A 21,465-nucleotide genomic window follows, 5' to 3' on the forward strand; every position below is an offset into this window, starting at 1 on the left:
TAGAAATCAAACGCCATTTTCAGAAATTACTAACAGACTAAGCACTCAGATTCCAATTTAAATGCACTTTAGGCTCTATGGCACCAGATTCTTAAATATATTAGGAGCTTGGTGTTACAGGAAGGCATCCCATTGTGCTTAACTACCATGAATTCAATGGGTGATAGGCACTTAGGGTTGGATTCAGGTCATTTAACTTTAGCTGTCTAGAAGTCAGGTATCTGCTCTGTTGGCAGTCTAGGCAGAGAAGCAGGGATCTCCAAAGATTGCTTCAGCCCACCACCACCTGCATCAGGTAGGTGTCTAGGAAAACTGGGGAGCATAAAAATAAGGACTGAGAGCGTGAAGAATTACACATGGGAAGGCACACATCACACGAGCATGGGAGGATGGCAGCACACAATGACATGTTCTGCTGAGGAGTCAGAGACTCAGCCATTGCAAGTCTTTCAAATGGTACAGCCAAGACAATGCAGAAATATCCGTGTCATTGTCTTTATATACATACTAAATCCTTCATATAACTGTATTATAAGCAGTTGTAAGGAACATGCATAAATCTTAAGAGTATAATTAAGGTACTTAATACTTAGGTACACATATATATGGTATTTATACAATGTGTACACACATATGTAAATTATCATATGAAAATATTATCTGTTCAGTCACTACACTTACTCATTTTCATGTGTTTCTGTACTCAGTACATAACTATTAGATTCTGGGAAAAATGTGTAAATATAAATCAATATGCAGATTTATGTTTATTCATGAACTCAGCATACAATATACCCCAGAATTTTAAAATATAAACTTTCACTTTGAGACCTGAATCAGGATAAGTACTATTATATCCCAAAAATGCTTTGGGAGAGATGTTACATCAAAATTAAGTCACCATAGTCTGTTACAAGCCCTTGCTTTCACGATGTGAAGAGAGACATTTTCTTAAAGAATCCCAATTACTTCAGATTTGTACTTTACACTATTTCCAAGTGTGAAAGCCCAAGAGTCTGGCAATTATCATTATATTCTCATTCCTGTAGCAGGTTGTATATGCTAATGAAGAGAAAAAAACCTAATTACATAGTATCATACTCTGTTGTTACTAAGCACTCTTGTAACCTCTTCTTCCAAACAGCTGTCTAAGCTCATAACTTTTTCCTTTATTAAAAATTAAAACCACAGAATTCAGGAAGGCAAATTCAATAGCTAGAAGCTGTAGTTTTAGGAAACATCTCGTGCTTTGAACCCCATCATTGTTTGTCAACCATGAAAAATGCACAGTCAGAAGCATAAAAGCTTTCTGATTCTACACAAATTATGCTATATTGTATATCCTTGTGCTGAGTTGAAACTACTTATGTGACTGAAATAATTGAATCCATTCACAAAGGCACTGATAGTATTTGGCAAGTAGAACAGGAACTATTCAAGACAGAATAACTAAAAGAAGATGGGATATTTTTGCCCACCATAAACCAGTGCACGCATTACACAAGACAGCATCGGCTGAGGAAAAAAAAAAAAAGTAAAATAAACAAGAGCTAAGAACACCACTCGCTTTTTTAATGTGTCTGGTTTTGTTTATTTGTTTGTTTTAGAAATCATGCCTATAAGAATAAAGAAATAAAAAATACAGTATTAAAGAAAAATAATCAGAGACAAAATGACATGTATGTGTTGACAAATGAATCACAAAACATTGATATGTGTGTCTGTCTGTATGTATGTATGTATGCGTATGTTTGTTTCTCAATAAAAGTGAGTGGTTAGTTCTCTAGGCTTAAGGAGAAGCTTTTCCAGTGGAGGAATTTCTTTCAGTATTGCCCATAGCAATATTTCTTGCATAGCCATTTGAACACCTAAGATTAACTGCAGTTGAGTAGATGCTAATGTCCACGGATAACCTTCGCACAACATTTTACATTATTCTTACGTGAATACTTGTGGAAGTAGCTTTTATACTGTGTAGTATCTATATTACCTCTGCAATGTATTTAACAATGTTTCACTAAAATTTATATTATGATGTCATATGCAACGTATTAAAGAAAAAAACACATCTATATAAACATCATATTGAAATTTTAACGAGGAAAAAAAAGTTTTTAAAAAGTTTCCTTAAGTCAAACTTCAAGATAAACAAATATGTTCGAACTGCTTAACTTCTCCACCTAATGCAAATCAATCTCCATCACTGTTGCTGTGACAGATGTCTTGTACTTAGGTTTTAGGAACACCTGTAGGAACACTACAAGTCAGGTACAGGTGGTTACAATGGGCAGTGAATTACAGAATGACAAACTTCAGTGTATTCTGTTAGTGGCAGTTAAAGAGAAATACATGAATGAAACTGCACTCTAATACAGTGTTTCCCCATATTTCCAAAGCAAAATAAAGCTTGTCAATTTAGCCCAAACCAGCTAGAATAGATTTGGATGTGTTACGCATCAGAAGAATGGACCAGTGATGAGCGACGTCAAGATTAAAAACTAGTGTTCAGCTTTAATATGCTAAGGGAGGAAAAGAGGGGAGTGACAAACATAAAATTGTCAAGAAAAGAGAAAACAAGGAAGACAGAAATTGTTTCATGCATCTGATTGGAAGGCATAGACAGGACCCTTATATAGAGAGAGCCCTTCACTTTTAAGCTATGGTCAAAAGCCTGACAAATCTAACACCTTTTTTCTTTTCATCTGAGTAGTGAGGTGTGTCTCAATTAGTGTAGAGGAAGAACTTTTTGTCCCCATAGTTTTGAGCACTCTGATCTTACTCTCCCTCTACATTGCAACCAGCAGTTTTTCTGTAAAAGGGTTCATTGGCAGTTTAAAGATATTGGTGAGATACTCAGACACAGCATGTTACTGATCATTTCATTATTGCTGAATTAGCCAAGTATTGTAGGGTGGTAGAAAAGTAGCCTGAGTTACACTGTGGCCTGCCAAAGAACAGGCTGTTAGAATGAAACTCACAATAAACCACACTTTTGCTGAATCCATAAGGTTATTTAATCAATCAAATCCTACCCTCAAAACACAGAATCCAATTTCTACCCAAACAGGTGTTTGTGGTAGTCTGATAAGTGGGATATAATGCCACAGTACAGCAGTCTACTCCTGTATAGATAGGATGCCCCTTAAAATAAATGTAATTGAAATAGCAGCAGCAAGATTTGAAAACATCAACACTAGAGTGAACTCACACTCTGGGGATAAATTCACAAAGGTGATCATCGAGTTTAGTGAGTTATTAGAAAAGGAGATGAAATAATTTTCATAGCTAGTCATTCATTCTGAGCATATGGAATCAAAACAAAACAAGCTGAGAGTGTGCTGTCAGCTGCAGTGTGACAGCACTAAAGTCAATGAGGTTTTGCCAGAGAATAAATTTTCTGGTTTATTATGGACAATTAATAAAAATTCATCATCAAATCCCACAGAGTTATCAAAGTTGACATTAGTTAATTCACTTATCCATATCCCACAGATTGCTGCCTTTCAGTAGCAATTTTGGAAACATTCCTTTCATTGGAACAAGAAAAGAAGAAAGTGACGAGAAAAAATTACTAATATTTAAAATTGATTTTACAGTTTTGTGGTAGCAATTTTACAGGAGGAGAAATTAATTTGTTTTTATGCCAAATAGTTACATTGTACCATTTCTGGAAAGATTTGTTTAAATATTTAAGGACATTTTTCTAGTGAGTGTAAATTTTCTTGGGGTACAGAAAGCATGGCACAGCTCTGTGACTAGGGCAGACATTCACTTTGAAATATTTGTGACAGTTTAAACACATTAATCCCTCTTTAGCTTTTATCAGTGTCTTCTCTAGGAGATACTTGCCTGCTTCAGTGCAAAGTTGTAGAAGAACATATTTTATGTGGCTGATAGGAGTGGCTTAAGATATATTTGTGTATTTTAGCCTGGAGATAGACCACGAATGTTCAAGTGCTTTGGTGCTCTGGCAAGGCCACAGGAGTGGGACCCTCCAGCAGACAGGCATCTGCAATTACAGAGCATAATAAGATGATGAACCACTATTAGAAATGATCAGCCACTGCAGCCATTTTCAGCGCACAGCCTAATGGTCTCTTAGCTCGCTGCTACCACTGCAGTGGTGAGAAAGGAGTATGATCATAATGCCACTGCACCCACACTGTTCTATGGGGTGTGGACAATATTAAATAGGGTCAAAAAAGTAGAATGATTCACAGCTTACATTGCTTTCCCAGTGCAATAGATTCCTACTCATATGTGAAAAGATGATGAAGGCAATGCAGAATTTTTATTTCCTACTGGATTAACACACTGGCAGAAGTTTCAGTGACTTAAGGATCAGAATGGTTTTCTTTAGAAATTTCCTTGGCATCTGAATGGGCTTAGTATTGCCTTGAAATTTCTGGTACATCCCTGGTTCACAGATGGAGCTTATCTGATAGATTATAATTAGAAGACCGATTATTTATTTATATTTAGAGGAAAAATAAATGTGGAGAAAGTATTTTCTAGCCATTGCACCTACATTTAGCACAACAAATTGTTTAGGACTATCTTAAAGTATTTCATATGTAGTCAAAGAGAATAAATTATGAAACAAAAAGAAGACACCATGAGACAGTGAAATTTAACTTGATTTTTAAAAGCAGAACATATTTTTGTGTGTTTTCATACTTTCACAAAAGGTGAGTGGGTGCTTTGGCAAACTCCCCAGCTTCCAGCTGTGGTAAATAAACTTTCAGCCCTGGTCCACAGCTGATTCCTGAGTCTGATTTATATACTGATTTATATACATAAGAAAAGTCCTATCCGTGAGAGGCACAGACAGCTCCCCAGAAGAGTTGTCATAGCAAACGTGCATTCAGTAGCTGTGACCTTCTGAGCATCTGCTTCACTGGAAATAAATTTATCTTCTGATTTTCCATTTTAGGCACTTAGTACTTTATATATGATACAGTATTTTAGGCAAAATCAACAAACTAAGTATACTTTGTGATTTCCTATCACAATTTGCTTCAGCATTAAAGGGATGAAAAATTCCACTTTTATATAAATGTTTTTCACCATATGCTATGTCTACAGTAATAAACAGTTTAAATTTTATAATCAGTTATCTTCTAGCTGGTAAAGATCTTGAGGTCTAAAAATTGCTACAAACTAAATTATCTGAAACCATAAGCACGCTTAATAATATCTACCCATGAAACTACGCTCAGAATAACCTAGCACTGCTGGTTGCCAGCACCATTTTCAATTTTCATCTGTTAGATATATGATCGAGCATGTCAAGTCTGCCCTGAGTAATAGAAGTGAAAAAATAAAGTCATTTACTTAAAACATTTTGATAGCTATTTATCTGAAAACCCTGGTCAGATTTATCGCTCAAAGGCATTTACCTACAAAGTTAACCAGATGCTTTGACTTGAAAACTAATTTAATTTCTCTGTTATCTTAACAGGACATCTGTTAAAACAACATCCACGGAAGGTAATATGTTCAAAATTAAACATCCTGCACGTTGTTTTATTAGAGTATGTGTAACATTGACATTTAACTGTTAACGACCACCACCTTACAAAAATAATTAGTAAATGTGGAATCCGAGCAATATAATGAGTATTCTAATGGACAAAAAGTAATGCAGAATGAAGGTGTAACTGGTGTAAGCTCATTCTTGTTAAATTCATTGCTTTGTTACCACTGAGTTACACTGAAGATGAATAAATCATTTTTTTTTGTTTCTTTCTTTCATCAGCTTCATCTAGGTATCAAACTGTCCCTTTAAAATCAGAGTATATTATCTGCATAAAGTGTTCGGCACTCATAGCCAGAATGTTTTTTAAGTATAGGAGTGACAAGCTATGCAAATCATATCCTGAAGTAATTTGCATTATTGCAGTCAATTTGCATATGGATATCAACTGCACTTCAGAGCAACTAGGTATCAATCCAAGCAGTGGAATGTGAAAGTCAGACACAGAGGTGGATGTGTGCTTGCCAATGTTGGGATATTCAAGTGGAAAAATACTAGCAGGTGCCTATTTCCAGTTGGTCTTTATAAGTTTGTTGGATAAGATGGTGGGGACAAATAGAAATGGCAGAAGGAAACTGGGGGTCCATGTTCCCTCCCACCTCTTCCATTTATCCCCACCAGCAATGCAGGGCTGATGTTACTCTGTCTATTGGCAGGAAGTGCTACGATCATTGCTGCCTCTTCCTCTTCCCATCAGTGTCATTCAGTGGAAAAGGAAAAGAGAAAGGATGGACTGCACTACAGCCACTCAAATTCAGCCATATCTGGCTAATCCTGGACTAACATCTCAAGTCACCAAGGGAAAGGCAAACTTATCAGTGGTGAAAAGTTACTAATGCATTAACGTCAGCTGTGGGTGGATTTCTAAACTGCTCAATTCCTCCTTAAGATCTTTTGCATCAGATGCTCTGCTGTAGTCCTAGTTGGTTGCTGAGCCTGGCTGGAGGCAGGAGAATGGACTAGCCATATCCTGAAGTCCCTTCTGGCCTTACTTTACTATGAACCATGACTATGAGTATGAAAACACTGATTTTAATCACAGTGTACATTGGCAGTTGGGAAATCCCACTTATTTGATTTCTTTTGCTTTTCTTTATTACTCTGCTTTCATTTTATTTCCACAGAAAAGCATGTAAAATTGTGAAAAGTGAGCTGATTATTTATTACATGATAATTGGCCTTTTTCTTGTGAGGTGCAACAAGTTGTTTATGGTCTGAAATAGGAATTCAACTCCAGAAAGGACAAAAAAGAAATCTCAACTTCCTTTGTTTTTACTTTACAGAAAGGACAAAAAGAAACTTTAGAGAAAGGACAAAAAGAAAGTACTAAACTTCAATTAAAAGACCAAAGGAGGAGGTGTTGGAAAAGATGGAGCATGAATTTTCTCAGAGGTACACAATGAAAGGACAAGAGGCAATGTCATAGATTTTAGCAATGGAAATTTCAACTGCATATCAGCAGAAAATTTTTCACAATGGTTAAGAACTAGAGAGATGGTGAAATTTCCATCCTTGTAAAGTTTTAAAACTCAACTGGCTAAAACTCTGAACAACTTGATCTAACTTTGAAACTGGTGCTACTCTGAGCAGGAGACTGGATTAAGTGACCTTGAGAGGTCTCTTCCAACATGATGCAGTCTGTGATTTTATGGGTCTAAGTTATCTTATATTTGCAGAAATTTGGGGTCGGTAGGAGAAAATATGTTCAGAAACATTTGTTTTCCCTTAAAACTTCTGGCAGAAAATGATCTGATTACATATTTTTCTTTTGTTTACATTTTAATAGCTACAATACATTCAGTTCTTTGTATCATAGTTCACTTCAATTTTAAATAAATACATTTTTTTAATCATTCTTACTCTTTCTTGTTCACCTTGTTGCAGCTTAGGACAATATAGGAAAGGAATCAACCTCATTTGAATGCAAATAGCAACTTTTTTTTTTAAAAAACAGTAGCTTTCAACTCAGATCTGTAAAATGAGTGCTAAAATCATGAGGAACTGACTTTAGCTACACATGGTGGGCTACACACATGCTATTGACGCTGTGCTTAGGGTTCCTAGGTGCTGTACATAAGCTTTCACAGTATTATTCTGTGAAATTCTACATGTTTTCAGAGTGGAGCTGAAGTAACTTGTATGAAGTATGGAAATTAATTACATAATGGCCAATTATGAAAAAACAAAACATGTAATGGCCACACATGCTAAGAAAAACACACTATTTTTTTTCTTACTCCTTTATTATATTTTTCTGACTGCAGCAATACTGGGAGTAAGATCCAGTATGGCAGCCTCTCTCAATTCCCAAACTTGATTCATCACTAAAATAGGCCACACTGTACAGAGATTAAGGAAAGGATTGTGAAAAAAGAAAAAAATCCAGTTGTGACTGCATAATTCAAAGTTATATAAAAACAAATGCACAGAGAGATCTAAATTATTCTTATATAAGCAAATTTAATTCTGGCATTTCTTGATACTGGAGTGTTTGACTTTCAAACACCTAACTTTTGTGTCAAAAGACATACAATTATAACCTTATGATTTAATATGTTAGATGTAACCTTCATATGTTGTTAGGTATAAGTAAGCCATGTTGAGAATGCCATAGAAATAGAAAATAAGTTAATTTTGACAGTTAAAATGAGTTTTAAAAAAATGCATTTTTAGTCAAATTCACGTAGTGCTATAGGGACTACAGCAAAGTGATAGCAGAGCTCAGCTAGACAGCAATGAGAGGAGAACTCTTGTATTAATATATGGTCAAACAAGTAGGGTTGCATGCAAAGAGAACCCAAAGTAATGGCACAAGGCTGTGGCCATATGCAGCAAGGGCTGCTTTGGACTCTGAAACCCAGCTTGTCCCCTTCATCCAGTGCCCCAAGTCCAGCCTCCACCTTGATTCCCAGTAACTGACAGCAGCAGCATCTCAACACCCCCATAGTAGTGATGGGACCAATGCAACCTTAGCCATGCATTTTTTGCAGGATGTCTACTCAATTTTAAAGTAAAAATGGGAGTTCAATAATTCTTATTCTGTTTCTATTCTGTTTGTGGGATCCTTAGACATCACTAGGGGAAGCTTTTAAATGCCTTGAAGCGAGAGTGCTGTTTCTTCATTACATTAGCATTTGCAGCACTCTTCCTACCGAGGGTCCTTATTCAGAAGTTCCAGCTGAATCTCACAGAAGTGGCAGTTCTCTCTGAAGAAGAAAGTAAAAAATGCTAAACTGACTGTTAACTTTGTGTTGGGTTTGGGGGGCTTTTTTTGTTGTTTGTTTGTTCTGAGACATCTGAATCTAGTTCCTTGTGTCCTTTCTTGATATATTTTAAAAAAAAAAACATTGAAATATTACATTTTCTCTATTATGTTTCCCTTTTTGTTCCACTAGTGTACTTGAGATCTGTCTAATTCAAGACAAGAGGTTATGTTTACATTTCCTTAGCCATAGGCCAAAATAAATATTACCACTCCTGAAACCTTAAAGTCCTACTTGTTCTGAGTATGGCACTCACCAGCAAGCAGAACAACACACAGACTAATTAAATGTTATTGAAGAGTAATATTGAAAAGTAAGTCTGAGAAGTGGGTTTTCTAGGTATTCATTCACAGATCCACATAACAACGAAGGTTAAGAACGAGTGATTGCCCTTCTTCTTTGTTACAAACCCATAAATATTCCAGCTTGCTGTGAAAGAGTTTCAGCAAAGACAACCATGTCTCAAGGGGAGAAAATACTTAGTGTGAAACTGTTTTCCACAAGATATATATGATTCTAATGGTGTATAATGCAAACAGATTTGCATGGCTGTTCACTAATAATCCTTGAGCATCCTCAGTCTCTTCAAAGATGATTACTTCATTGTTCTAAAAATTTCTGAGTCTTTGCAGTGTAATAAGGAGAAACTGTAAAAATGTCATGACCTTCGCCCTCACAACTAAAATAAAAAGAATGAAATTAGCAAGCCTTTTGTAATAAGGTATATTAAAAATTGAAATACCTCCTCTTCATTTTATCAGCAGGTGATGATGGAAAAATTGATGTACATACACACAGAATAAAAAGCTGTTCTCTAAACCTTTTAAAAAAGGCTATTTTTTTATTTTATTTGGTAGGAAGCTGTAAATTATACATATGAAAATAAACTATACCCAGCTGAACTATTATTAGGCTGTAATTTTAACCTATCAATTCCTAAAACCATGCTGTGCAGGATCCTCTCTCATAGTTTACAACCTCAGAGGCATCCCTCTGGTACTTACCTAAAGGTTATTTTTTATTCTCTATTTAGAACCAGTTCAGACTTAGAGCTTTTTTCAAGGTTCTACATGCCATTCCAAACACAAAAAAAATACACAGGAGTACCACTACAGATTTGAAGTTGCAGTTATTCCCAGATGAAAACATAAATAATAAAGAAGATTCAGTTCAAGAGTTATGAATGTAACTGAGCGACATAAAACTCAAAATGATCCATTTTGTAAGAAACCTACATCTGTAAAACAGTTGGAGCCTCTGAATAATCTAGAACTGGAAGATATGTTTTATCCACCCAAACAGCTGGGTGTCTTTCCATTAGACATATATTTCTAGGCTCTAGGTCTTGCAGAAGATTTGGTCACGTGGGGAAATTTTGATGTACCACGCACAGTTGAAAGGGAGAGGAGTGTGATGTCCCATGTATGAATTAGACCTTTTGTAGATAATGAGTCTATCTGTATCTATTTCTTAAATCAATTTTCTAGGAGCATTCTCCCTTATTCTTCTCTTTCCCAATGCTGTTGGTCTGAAAACCAGATGAAGTGGAAAGAATATACTCTACTGGGTATTTCAAGGCAGATCATTTCACTGGAACAAATAGTACCTCTAGAGACCAAATAAAAATTTTAACTGCATCCAAATATAAGCTTCAACCATATGGTTGGTTGGGAAACACTCTAAATGACTCAGCCATAGACTTCAGGAAAAATCAGTTTCAAGTTTATATACTGTTTCTGGCCCATCTTTATTCCAGCTAGCACTTACAAGTGTTCTTAAGCTGGTTTTACACCCATTTAAAACACGGTGCTCTAACAGCTGTTTCTCCTTTCGCTCTTCCCACGCCCTTTTTCTTCCCCTGACACAATAAGCATCCCAACACTTAGAAGTTTAGGAATGAAGGTGGCTGAAACAAGCAGGTGGAAGGACGAAGGATTAGTTTGACTATAATTGTACAACAGATGCTGGGTTTGTTGTATATGTATACACTTAGCAATACAGAAAGCATTTTAACCAAATAAAAATAATATATGCAAGTTCTTTTATTCACTATGTTTTTGCCAAGCTTTTAATGAGATTGGGCCTGTCTGAAGGTATAAAATGCAGAAAGTGTAACATTTTACCTGCAGAAAATTACTTTACACCTTCAGGAAATGAAATTCTGATCCTTTTGAAGTCAGCGTCTTTTGAAGAAACAGAATATATTGGGATGAAATATCCCAGTCTCTAGTATTTTTTGTACTTTGGGGGTGATTTGAGACATAATAAAGGTAAGCAAGTATATTTGCTTCATTTATTCCTCCTGTAATTGTGTTTAACTTTCTGCATCATAACGTATCAGTAACTCACAAAAGATCAGAGAAATACATCTGTAATTTACAGTTGGACTAAACTCCCTTTAATCAGGAACAGCAATTAAATACCTGAGTCAAGAAGAGAGTCTGATCTCTTTCACATGTGGGATTCTCCTTGATGGTCAGTTCACAGCACTGTGAGCATAACTCAGCATGGACAACAATGTTTAGACTCAGTTGAAGCTTTTTACTTTTACAAAATAATTTGATATCGCTGCTAATCTTTTATCCCACAAATTGCCAGCCTTATGTGAATGCCTTAAAAAGTATGAGTTTTTGTTTGGGATCTTGGTTTGAGCCCATTACCAACTGTCAGTTTATGTGTTAGGTGTCAATAAAACCCCATCAATATGTCTTTCTTAGGATTTTGACTGTGTGTAAGTGTTCGATCATGACACTCCTACCAGAAGCATAAGGCTAAAAAACACGGCTGCAGCCGAATTGCAATCTATTCTGGCACCTCAGTTTACATTTTAATTCAATGAAAGAGATCTTGTTTTACAATTACTATGCTTTGTTATAAGACCCTTGAAAGGAATCCAGATAAGTAACAGCAAGCTAAAAGGTACAAAAAATAATTGTTTACTCTTAGGATGGTAATCTTTTGTATTCATGAAATCAATAATTAATATCTCTCATAGAGGTGAACTTTCCATTGCAGAATTACTGAGGGGGCAAAAGAAGGTAGTTTTCTTTTAAAACATATATATCATTATTGTTGTGGGCATCAGAATGTATGTGATTATTACTGCCTAGATTAAAAGTTTCTAACATACCCAGAATACTCCAAATTGCCATCATACTACCATCATTCTTGTAACACTAACAGGATGAGTAAAACACAACACAGCCTTTTGACTAGGGCATGTTAACACAGTGCTGACGGCCTAATGTGTCCAATAGTAATTACCTTTGAAAGGTCCCCAGCCTCCAAATAGAAGCAGATAACAAACACGTTCCATGTAACCCAAAGGACCAGCCAAACAGCATACTGCAGGGAGGAAGAGAGAAACAGCACATTAATAATTTCACTACCAACTGAGGTAAACTTAGTTCATTAGTTCTAAACTTAGACCATTAGTTCAATCCAAGACAAAAGCAGACTATAAATATGACATGTATGACTAAAAATGTGACATATAAAAGAGAATCAAGAATAAATTCTTCCCTTTCACAGACACACCCTAGAGTGAACTAGTGAGTCCTCAGTCACACCAGAAAATCTGTATTTGAGAAAACAGTTGACAGATCTGACATTTGAATTTGAGACTAATCTGGATGTCTCATTATTGTTCAAATGGGGAACACTGCAATATCAAGAGAGGCACGCAATATCAATTATATGTGAGAAGTGCAGAGCTGTTAATGCTAATGGTTATTCAAATACAACTTACTAAATAACAAAGGCTAATTGAAGCAGGCACTGGATTCTGCAAAACTTCAGATTTAGTCTCAAGGAACTAAACATACATATATAACCTCAAGAAAATACGCACCTCTATATAAGTTATTTTTAAGTATTTCTACAAAATATGGAGGGTTTGGGTCAAGACAACTGCCTCCATCAATATATTTTGTGACATTCCAAAGCATGGTTCGTAACTACTCAGCACCCTCAGGGACAGACTGTATTTTAAATTTCCAGTTCCTTTGGGCTTCTGTTTTGTTTTGGTTTTACCTTGTTTTGGTTTACAGTATATAGGAGAAGTACTCATGCTTAAGCAATATCAGTTCATTGGTGGCTGACAAATTTCTATTCACATATCTCATGTAAGTAATGGAGTACGTGTTTTCCCTCCTTCTGTCCAGTATTTTGTTTCTTTTTTCTATTCACAAAAGCTTATCTGCTAGGACTGGAAACCACATTTCCCTGCTGTAATGCTGGAGGATCTCATATAATAAATTTTGACTTGCTGTTGCTACTCCTACCTAATGTTTGTGCTTGAGAATTTCCCTTGACAAATTATTCCGTCATCTAATAAACCTTAGGATCTACAACTGTTTTTTTAATGATTGTTGTAGCTATCTTCTAGCTGTTCACAATTCAGTTCTGGGTGTTTCCTAATTTCATTCCACTGACCCATGGCACTGCATACGTGTGAAACATGACAGACACACGATGCTATTCACTACCTGTTATAGCTGAGGGTTATTTCCTTTTTTTATATCACCCACTTATTTCTCTCAAGTATTTACAGACCTACCCTGTTTTGTTGTCTTTTCTCCAAACTGTACTGATTAATTTTTTTAAACTACTTTTCAAATTAGGAAACACTCTTCTCTACACACCTTTGCATTATATCACTTTCTGAAAAAGCAGACAATATTTTAGACTCTACACTATCCATCCCTTACAAAAAATATATGAAAAACAACTGTTTGTAATCAAGGACAATCTCATTCTCTAAATTCAGTAACAACCTACATAGGAGTCTTCTTGCATTTCTCTTGGAAGTACTGTTTTGCATCAGATTGTCTATCATTTAACGTGCCATATTCTACTTAATCTTCTAGATACTGTGAAAGTAAAACAATTCTGGCCTTTCTCAGGAGATCTAAAGTGAGAATATATCCAACATGAGTAAAACTTAGCCCTGTTCGATTTCTTTTTTTTTGTAGATAACCAATTAATTGCCAACCAGCCTAAGTAGATGATGTACAGATTTTAAAGAATTTTGATAAATATTGTTCTGATCTAATGGAAGCTCACACAGTTTTAAAGGTTCAAATGTTTTTACACAGAAGTAATTTTAGGTAGTTTAAAGCATACAGGTTACATACTTTATAGGACAGCTCTTTCAGGTCCAAAGATCTGGTCAAAGACCATAGATTTATTTAGGTCAGGAGGGACTCTCTGGAGGTCACCTGGTCAAATCTCTGCTCAAAGCATGACCAGCATAGATCAAGTTGTGCAGGGATTTGTCCAGCTGAGATCTGCATATGTCCAGGGGTGGAGATTTTAAGGCCTCTCTAGTGTACATCTACTCTTTGAGTATAGGCTGTTCATAAAACTTGGGAATACATGAACTTAATTCAGATGCACGGTCTTAAAACACTCCTGTTGTTGTCTGTTTCTTTTTTTTTTTAACCCAACTCTGAGACATGAAGTACACTGAACATTTCATTTTCCTGTAGCTTGGTACACTTGGCTTTATAGGTAACATGGAACATTGTAACTACTAGAACAAGAGAAGGAAACATTAATTTAGATTCAATAACCTTAATTTGGCATTTTTTATAACTTTGTAGCATTTTAACTTGCTAGGTTTTTCTAATTAATACTTTAATGTTATACAAGAACATACATACTGTGATGGAGTTAATGCAAGAATTCTTTCTAACACATGAAGTAGATTTCTTATAGTAAAAATTCAAAATGCTGCATTTAGACTGGTTTCCCAAAGAAATTAGACTTAAGCAGAAATACCCATGTGTGATGTCTGTTCCCTTGAAATAACTTCTGTGATCCTGAACAATTTTAAGCAAACTGGAAAAAAGACTGGAAGATTCAAAGATATTTTTTCACAAAAGTTTCAGGAAAATAGGCCTGAAAATGGGAAGAGAGAATCTACTAAACCCTCATACAGAAAAATCATCTTTTATCAGTCCACACAAAGGGGGAAAAATGTGGGAGAGAGCCACTGGAAACTACGTTTCATTGGATCAGCTGTTCATGGCACAGCTTCTCACATTGCACATAGGCAACAGCTGATGAAATGCTCCCTGTGCACAACACATCCAGCAGAACATTCCAAGGCCCTTTGGAGCTGCTTATCCCAGCAGAGCGCCTTATGCGTACCTGAATAAGTGTAATTTCTCTTTTCCACTCTCCAGTCTATCACCAAAAAAATGACAAATTTATCTGGTTTTTAGATACAATCTTTTAACAAGCATCTGCTGTTATTTGACTACAGATAAGGTTTAAAAATATATTTTTAAAGCATGTTTTAAATGGCTTCCTTTTGAAATATTTTATTGTTTGCTGCCTGGATTCTGTGGATAAACACTGAGTATAATTGTCTTGAAATACAAGGATGCTTGTGCTTCCCACTGCTTCTTATTTCAGATGCTTCAGATATAGCACATCTCTTATCTCTGGATCACATGCAGTCATAAATGCCTCTTTTTGTCTATGTGCTTCAACAAATTGTTGCAAAATTCAGCTCTGGAGGTCTGTGACAATGACCAAATCCCTCTGGTACTCTCTATAATATACATCTAATTAGAAACACAATTTATGAGAGTTCTTCGAAGGGCTATAGCTGTATTTTTTCTCATAAGTTCAAGACAGCTGCATTATCTGACAGAGCCACCACAATGCTACAGCAGTCACATGTCAACAAGACAAGAACCTTGATGCAAACACACTTGACCAAGTAGGAGATGCTGACAGGAGGCATAGCAATAACAACACAGCTTATTATTTTTATGGAAATCTACACTGGAAAGAGGTAAAACTGGAAGTCAAAACCTGAAAATTATGCTTACTATTTTGCAAAGCTGTTGCCAATCAGTAAAACTTTTTTTTTTTAATAAATTATATAAATACAGCTATCATATGGTAAAATAGACAAGTAAACATGAATTTTTAACCCTCTGCAAAGAATTATGAGAAGAATTATGTACTTTATGATTTATTGGTACTGTGTAGTTACAGGTTTGAAAATTTGCTTTGAATCAATGCAAATTAATATAGGATGTCTTTTTTCTTGGGCAATGGGAAACTGAAATATTAAAATACTTGAAAGAGTTCTAAGAATCCATTCGTTCCTCTTCACACTTCTTTCAAAGTTGGCTAAGTTGCATTATCTCCATTTTACTAATAGAGAAACCGAAGGTCAAAGAAATCAAATGACTAGACTTAACTCCACAGCCCAACAGGAAAATCACCAGCAGGGCACAAGAACTGAAAGTCCAGGTAGCACATTACTGCCTGTGATATAAACCTAGTCACCAGAACTCATATCTAATATTCTTGTCACTTTGCCTGAAGGAGAAATATGTCACCTTTTGAGTATAGTGAGCCATTTTTTCACAGAACTTTACATGGCATTTCTCTTGCTCCCAAATTATTTTTGGCTATGTGAATCAATTACAATCACATTTGACTGAGGGATACAAGGGCTCCAGACCTACAGGATATTACCTTGTGCAATTGAAAGCAATTGAACTGTTGTTGTGATTAGTGATTTGCTACTTATCTTCTTTTAGAAATGTACACAATTATAGTTTCAGCTTCTTCCAAATCTGAAAATATACCCCAAGACTCTTCCATGCACCATTCAGAAAAAATAGTGACTACATCTGTCAAAGTTGTTAAAAATGTGATTCTTTATGCTATCTGCGAAACAGTCCTTGAGTTGTTTGAAGATTACTTTGAGTCCACCATGTCTGGAAAGGAGTAGCTGTTTCCAGTAACACAGTAACAACTGTCCACTCTTATCATTATCTTTGCTTCTAAAGTTATTTCCCCCTGATTTCCCCTGCCTATGAAGATACATCACTTAGAAACACAATTTGCAAACTTACCTTTTCCCCATCAAATTTGACACCAACTGGAATTCTGAATACTTGGCACCAACATACTATTAAACTTAATGATAACATTCAACTGATCTTTCAGGTGCCTACAGCTCTGCTTACCTTCAAAAAGCCCCTCTCAAATAGAAACAACTATTTGGTGGAGGCAGCTATTCCTGAATAGCAAAGTACATGGTTTAGTTGTCATAACCTCTGTGGTTGCCTGTTCAAACCAAAACGTGAAACTTCTGCCTCTTGTTTCCACCTTCCTGGAACTAGTAAAAGACCTCACCTTGACTCCCCTGGGAGAAGTCCATTTGAAATAGCCATGACAGTAGGCTACAGGGTGATTTCATGTGTTCACTTGGCACCATTCTCTTATTTAATCTGCTCTGTGCATTTTGCTGTTTCCTTTCCGTTCTCATTGCCTGCGGCTTTCCCCTGAGAGCTGACGAGGGTGTGGGCAGCACAGCATGGTGGAGAGTCCAGGTACAGAAGTCATCAGGAGCCATACCTCAGTAGAAAGCCTCGAGCACAGAGCAGGATCAGAAACCACAGCCTGATTCCAAAGAGAAGTTAGGAGCCAAATTCATGCTCAGGAGAGATTGAGTTATTGAATACATGAGTACCAGCTGTTTTAAGCAGAACTGCTTCTCTCAGCAACCTAATACAAAGAGCAACCGTGCTCTGCTTTTAATGATCCACATGAAAGTTTTCCCTGCCCAGCAGCTACCTACAGGCCTCAATGGGAGAGAGCTAAGGGCCAAAACCAGTAGTCTTGACAACAAATAATAATGTTCCTGGCAGCAGAGGGCTTTGTGCAACCAGTTCAACTTCAATAAATGTTCGTTCACTTTCTTGAATGTACTGGGAAGCTCTTGTGGAATGACATAATCCTCCAGATTTTTTTCATTGCTTGTTGGTTGTCACAGAATGCAGCTTGCGCTGGTTTTGCTTGGCTGCATTCCTCACATCATTAGGATTTAGACCCTTTTTTGCTGGTTTGTTTTTTCCTCTTTTTTATTTTTTAATCAATCATGGCCACAGTGTGAGAGCACTGTCCATCTTTGTGAGTTTCTAAGTGAATATGAATTGATTTTATAAAATCCATTTTTGATTTGTTGGACTTTTCTGTCTCAGATTGCAATGACAGTCTAATTTGTCTGCTTGTGTTTATCAGGAATTTTTTTAACCCTTTGGCACTGTGAGTCCTTGGCTCTTCAGCCTTTCATCAGTCACAAAGGTATTTATACTTTCTCCTTCCCTTTGCTCTCTCAGGTAAAAATTCTACCTGATATTTTACTTCCTCTTTGTTGCACTTCAATAATTAGCATCCTCTGCCAAAACTGACTGAAAGCTGCTGAACTGTCAAGCGCATCAGGACTGGTCACTACCAAACAGAAAATTACTGTTGGATTGTGGTTTTGCTCCTGAGCAATCACTGCTTGCAGATCTAGAGCAAGTGCTGCTTAAAATTTCTTCCCAGAGGCTTTTATACACCCAGTAGATATGTATAAACTTTCAGTTTCCTTGGGCTTATTTATAAGACCTGATTTTATATGGAAGTGTATTCACTGTATTTTCCCCTTGATTTGTGTGGGAAGGATCCATAAGCATAAAAGTCAAGAAGAAAGCTGAGGCACATTCTGGTCAGGTCACAAATAGATGAGGTGATAGACCAGAGCCCAGCACATTGCTACGATATGCAGTTGCCCCTCAGTCTACTCATAGCCGGGGAGTTATAGGTTGGGTGGGACTTACTGGGCTACTTTTTCCTTTTGGCTTCTGTTTTGTTTCCATTTTATCATTTGCCAGAATTATGCTGGACCCAGAACACACAGCAGAGATTTACTTATTTTCAGGAGACATAGCTTCAACTTCTGCATGAGAGAAGCTGGATTTCTACAGAGCACATTACTGCTGGAGTCATATCCATCTGCCTACATTTAGCTGTCCACAATGTAGATGTCCTCCTCTGAGCAGGGCCTAGATTCCCCTTACAGTCAATTGAGGGGAAAAGGCACTTCCAAGACTCAGTTCAATTCTCAGTGTCTGACACAGCTCACTCCACCCTTGCTGTTTGGAAAGCAAAACTCCTCCAAAGCAGAACTCCCAGTGTCACAGAGGCCATTAAAAATCTTGTACCAGTGACATCAAAAATGAGATAGTAACATGGCACTATGCAGGTATGCACTCCCTTTTTTCCACATAAACAAAATATAACAAAGCAATTTAAACATCACCAGTGTAAAATATCCCCAAACGACTGCTGAAGAGACATCTTCTGGGAACTATTGTCTCTTGTATGCTACACACACTGATAGTCCATTAATGCTTAAGCTTGAATCATTCATTTGTTCATTTTCTGTTTCTTGGATTTACAGCTCTTCAGGTTTTAGTGGAAAAGATTGTGAGAAGTGCTAACATGGCAGTTGCTCTAGGGTACTGCACCACTTTTGTTAGTTTTTCGGATTCTGTTTCAGTGTCCAACTGCCAAATGACATATTTTCTCGGTGTACTTACTCTCTTCTTAATAAATAATGATTTCTTTAAATGATGCTATAAGGATGAATGGCCAAAATGTAAAAGTTACCACACAGAAATACATAACTTGCATTTTAACATTATTCAGTCAATCTACTATGTTACACTAGGGTGTTACAAATATTCCAGATCCTCAAATGAAAGAACTAACTAATTACTTTACTTTAGTTAACTAACAAGTTACTTTAAAAAGAGTTTACTTTAAAAAGATAATATTTCTGCAATTCTTACAAATTAGGAGTGGAGAAATTTGAAAATTTGTTTTTGTCATCTCAAATGCTTTTTTTTTTCTTTCTTTTGTAGGTTTCTTCTTCATTCATATGTTAAAACTCATTACTTCTTTAACAAAAGTGGTAAGGCAGAAATTTCAACAGGACATATTTATTTTATTATTTTGACTTAGCAGTAGAGATTTAATTGGTTTGGCTTCACTTTTCATTCAATTAATCTATTTCTTTTGATCGCATCTTTGTTGTGAAACATTTACCAGCAGGAAGCAACTTCAAATATTTGAATACTCCATTTTCTGCAACACAGTACTTATGTACCCAGCTGCAGACACATACATATACACACTTATATGCACAGATGAAATGATATTTTTCTTTTTATTAATGTTACTTTCCTGTTTTTTTTTTTTTCAGTTTGTGCAAGAGATCATAAAGTTTCTCAAAATAGAAGTGACTAATTAAACATAAGTAACAGGAAAATGATATACAGATAATTCTCAGTTAAACAGAGTTCAGAGTGCTTTCTTTATATAGGAATTCTAGTAATATCTCTGTTATTCAAGACATAACTTGATCTGGTCAGGCAATAGCATCTACCCTTCTGCTTCAACTATAACATGATTCTACCAGGATCTACCTCAAGAGCTACTAGCACTAGAAATCAATGCTGTACACTGTCTAAAACCGTGAAGTTAAGGCTTTGAAATGGCATTATTTTTTGAGCAGTTCTTATCAGCTGCTAAATTCACATTATTGTTGGCATAGAAAAGAAGAAAGATAGAAATCAAAATTATGCAATTTTGGACGTCATTTTGTTCTTCGATGCAAGAGCTAGAAATACTTGAAAATATATTTTCCAAACCCTGCCTTCTAGACCATTCTGAAGACACTAAGTATTTTTAACTCCGGATTTTCTCAAAGTTAGTACATAATGATCAGTGTAGAAACTGCATTCGCAAAAATTTAAGCTGTCATTCATGGATATTTTTCATTATTAAATCTTAGGGGAAAACTTCAATAGTTGCTTCTGTAAAATTTCACTGTAACTTGTAGCACCACAGAGCATTTTACTAATGAATTACTAATGCAAAAGGAACATGGACAAGATCACTGGCTACTATAAACTGTTACTGCTTTATACAGGGCTTCACCTGAGGGTGACTTTTACTATGCAATGAACCTACTGCAAAAAAAATGTACACATTTAGCACAAAAATGGCAGATGGAAGAAAGGTTTTGTATGTCCAAGTCTGCCTTAGTTGTTAAGAAATATTTGGAAAAATGCTCAAGAATAGATTGTGTAATTTTTTTTTCTGCAGAATATGTGAATGGGACCATCACCCTCCTGAGAGGTTTCATTGGTGGTACCAATGGTACCACCAGTGGTACCAACAAGGCCCACTGACTGCCCAACCCCAATCACTGCTTCTCTATGCTTTCACGCTTCTTCACATGCTTCTCCAGCAAATTGGTGTAGCTACACTTGTATTGACTGTTTCCTTGGTGCCTCTGGATTTTTCAGAAACACTAATAAAGAAAAATCTTGATTATAATTCAGTCACTGAAGTTTATTTTAATGGAGGTTTTGGTGGCTGTACCCATTTAAATTCTCTATTGAAAACACAAATCAGGAAACTCAGAATTCTTTCAGTGTTCATTTTTAACAGAATGTAAAAAACTAAAATCAACAGATACTGTTGCTAGGAACGGAACTCTACTGACATTTATCTAGGTTCTTTTATTGATGTCTCAGTATTTGAGTGCCAACTGCAACTATTTATAAAGGCAATCCACCTCCCTTAGTGACTACGTCAAAATTCTTGCTAAAACTAAGCCATTTACAATAAGATCTTTTTTGATAATTTGAGAGGTTTCTATTCAACTTCCCAGGTATTGTTTTCTTCCTTCCCTTTTCTTTGAATTGACACTTTGACTTTCAAAGCCATGAGGAGTCTGGCCATTGAGTTCATTGAGGGATTTGAGTTTCGTTCTGGCTGTTTATATTCCAAATGAGATTT

The 21,465-nt window shown here is 36.1% G+C and overlaps 1 protein-coding gene across 2 annotated transcripts in view; it reads right to left on the bottom strand.

Annotated features, from left to right (window-relative positions):
• Positions 1 to 21,465, bottom strand: part of NKAIN2 (sodium/potassium transporting ATPase interacting 2) — a gene marked incomplete at both ends in the record, with an annotated part of 527,329 nt that overhangs the window by 227,674 nt on the left and 278,190 nt on the right. For both annotated transcript variants that reach the window (XM_082048728.1, XM_082048727.1), the window contains one exon: positions 12,064 to 12,144. In XM_082048728.1, coding sequence (XP_081904854.1) covers positions 12,064 to 12,144 — 81 coding nt within the window. The remainder of the gene's footprint in view (positions 1 to 12,063; positions 12,145 to 21,465) is intronic.

This window comes from Streptopelia decaocto, assembly GCF_964273445.1.
Source record: "Streptopelia decaocto genome assembly, chromosome: 3".
NCBI lineage: Eukaryota > Metazoa > Chordata > Aves > Columbiformes > Columbidae > Streptopelia > Streptopelia decaocto.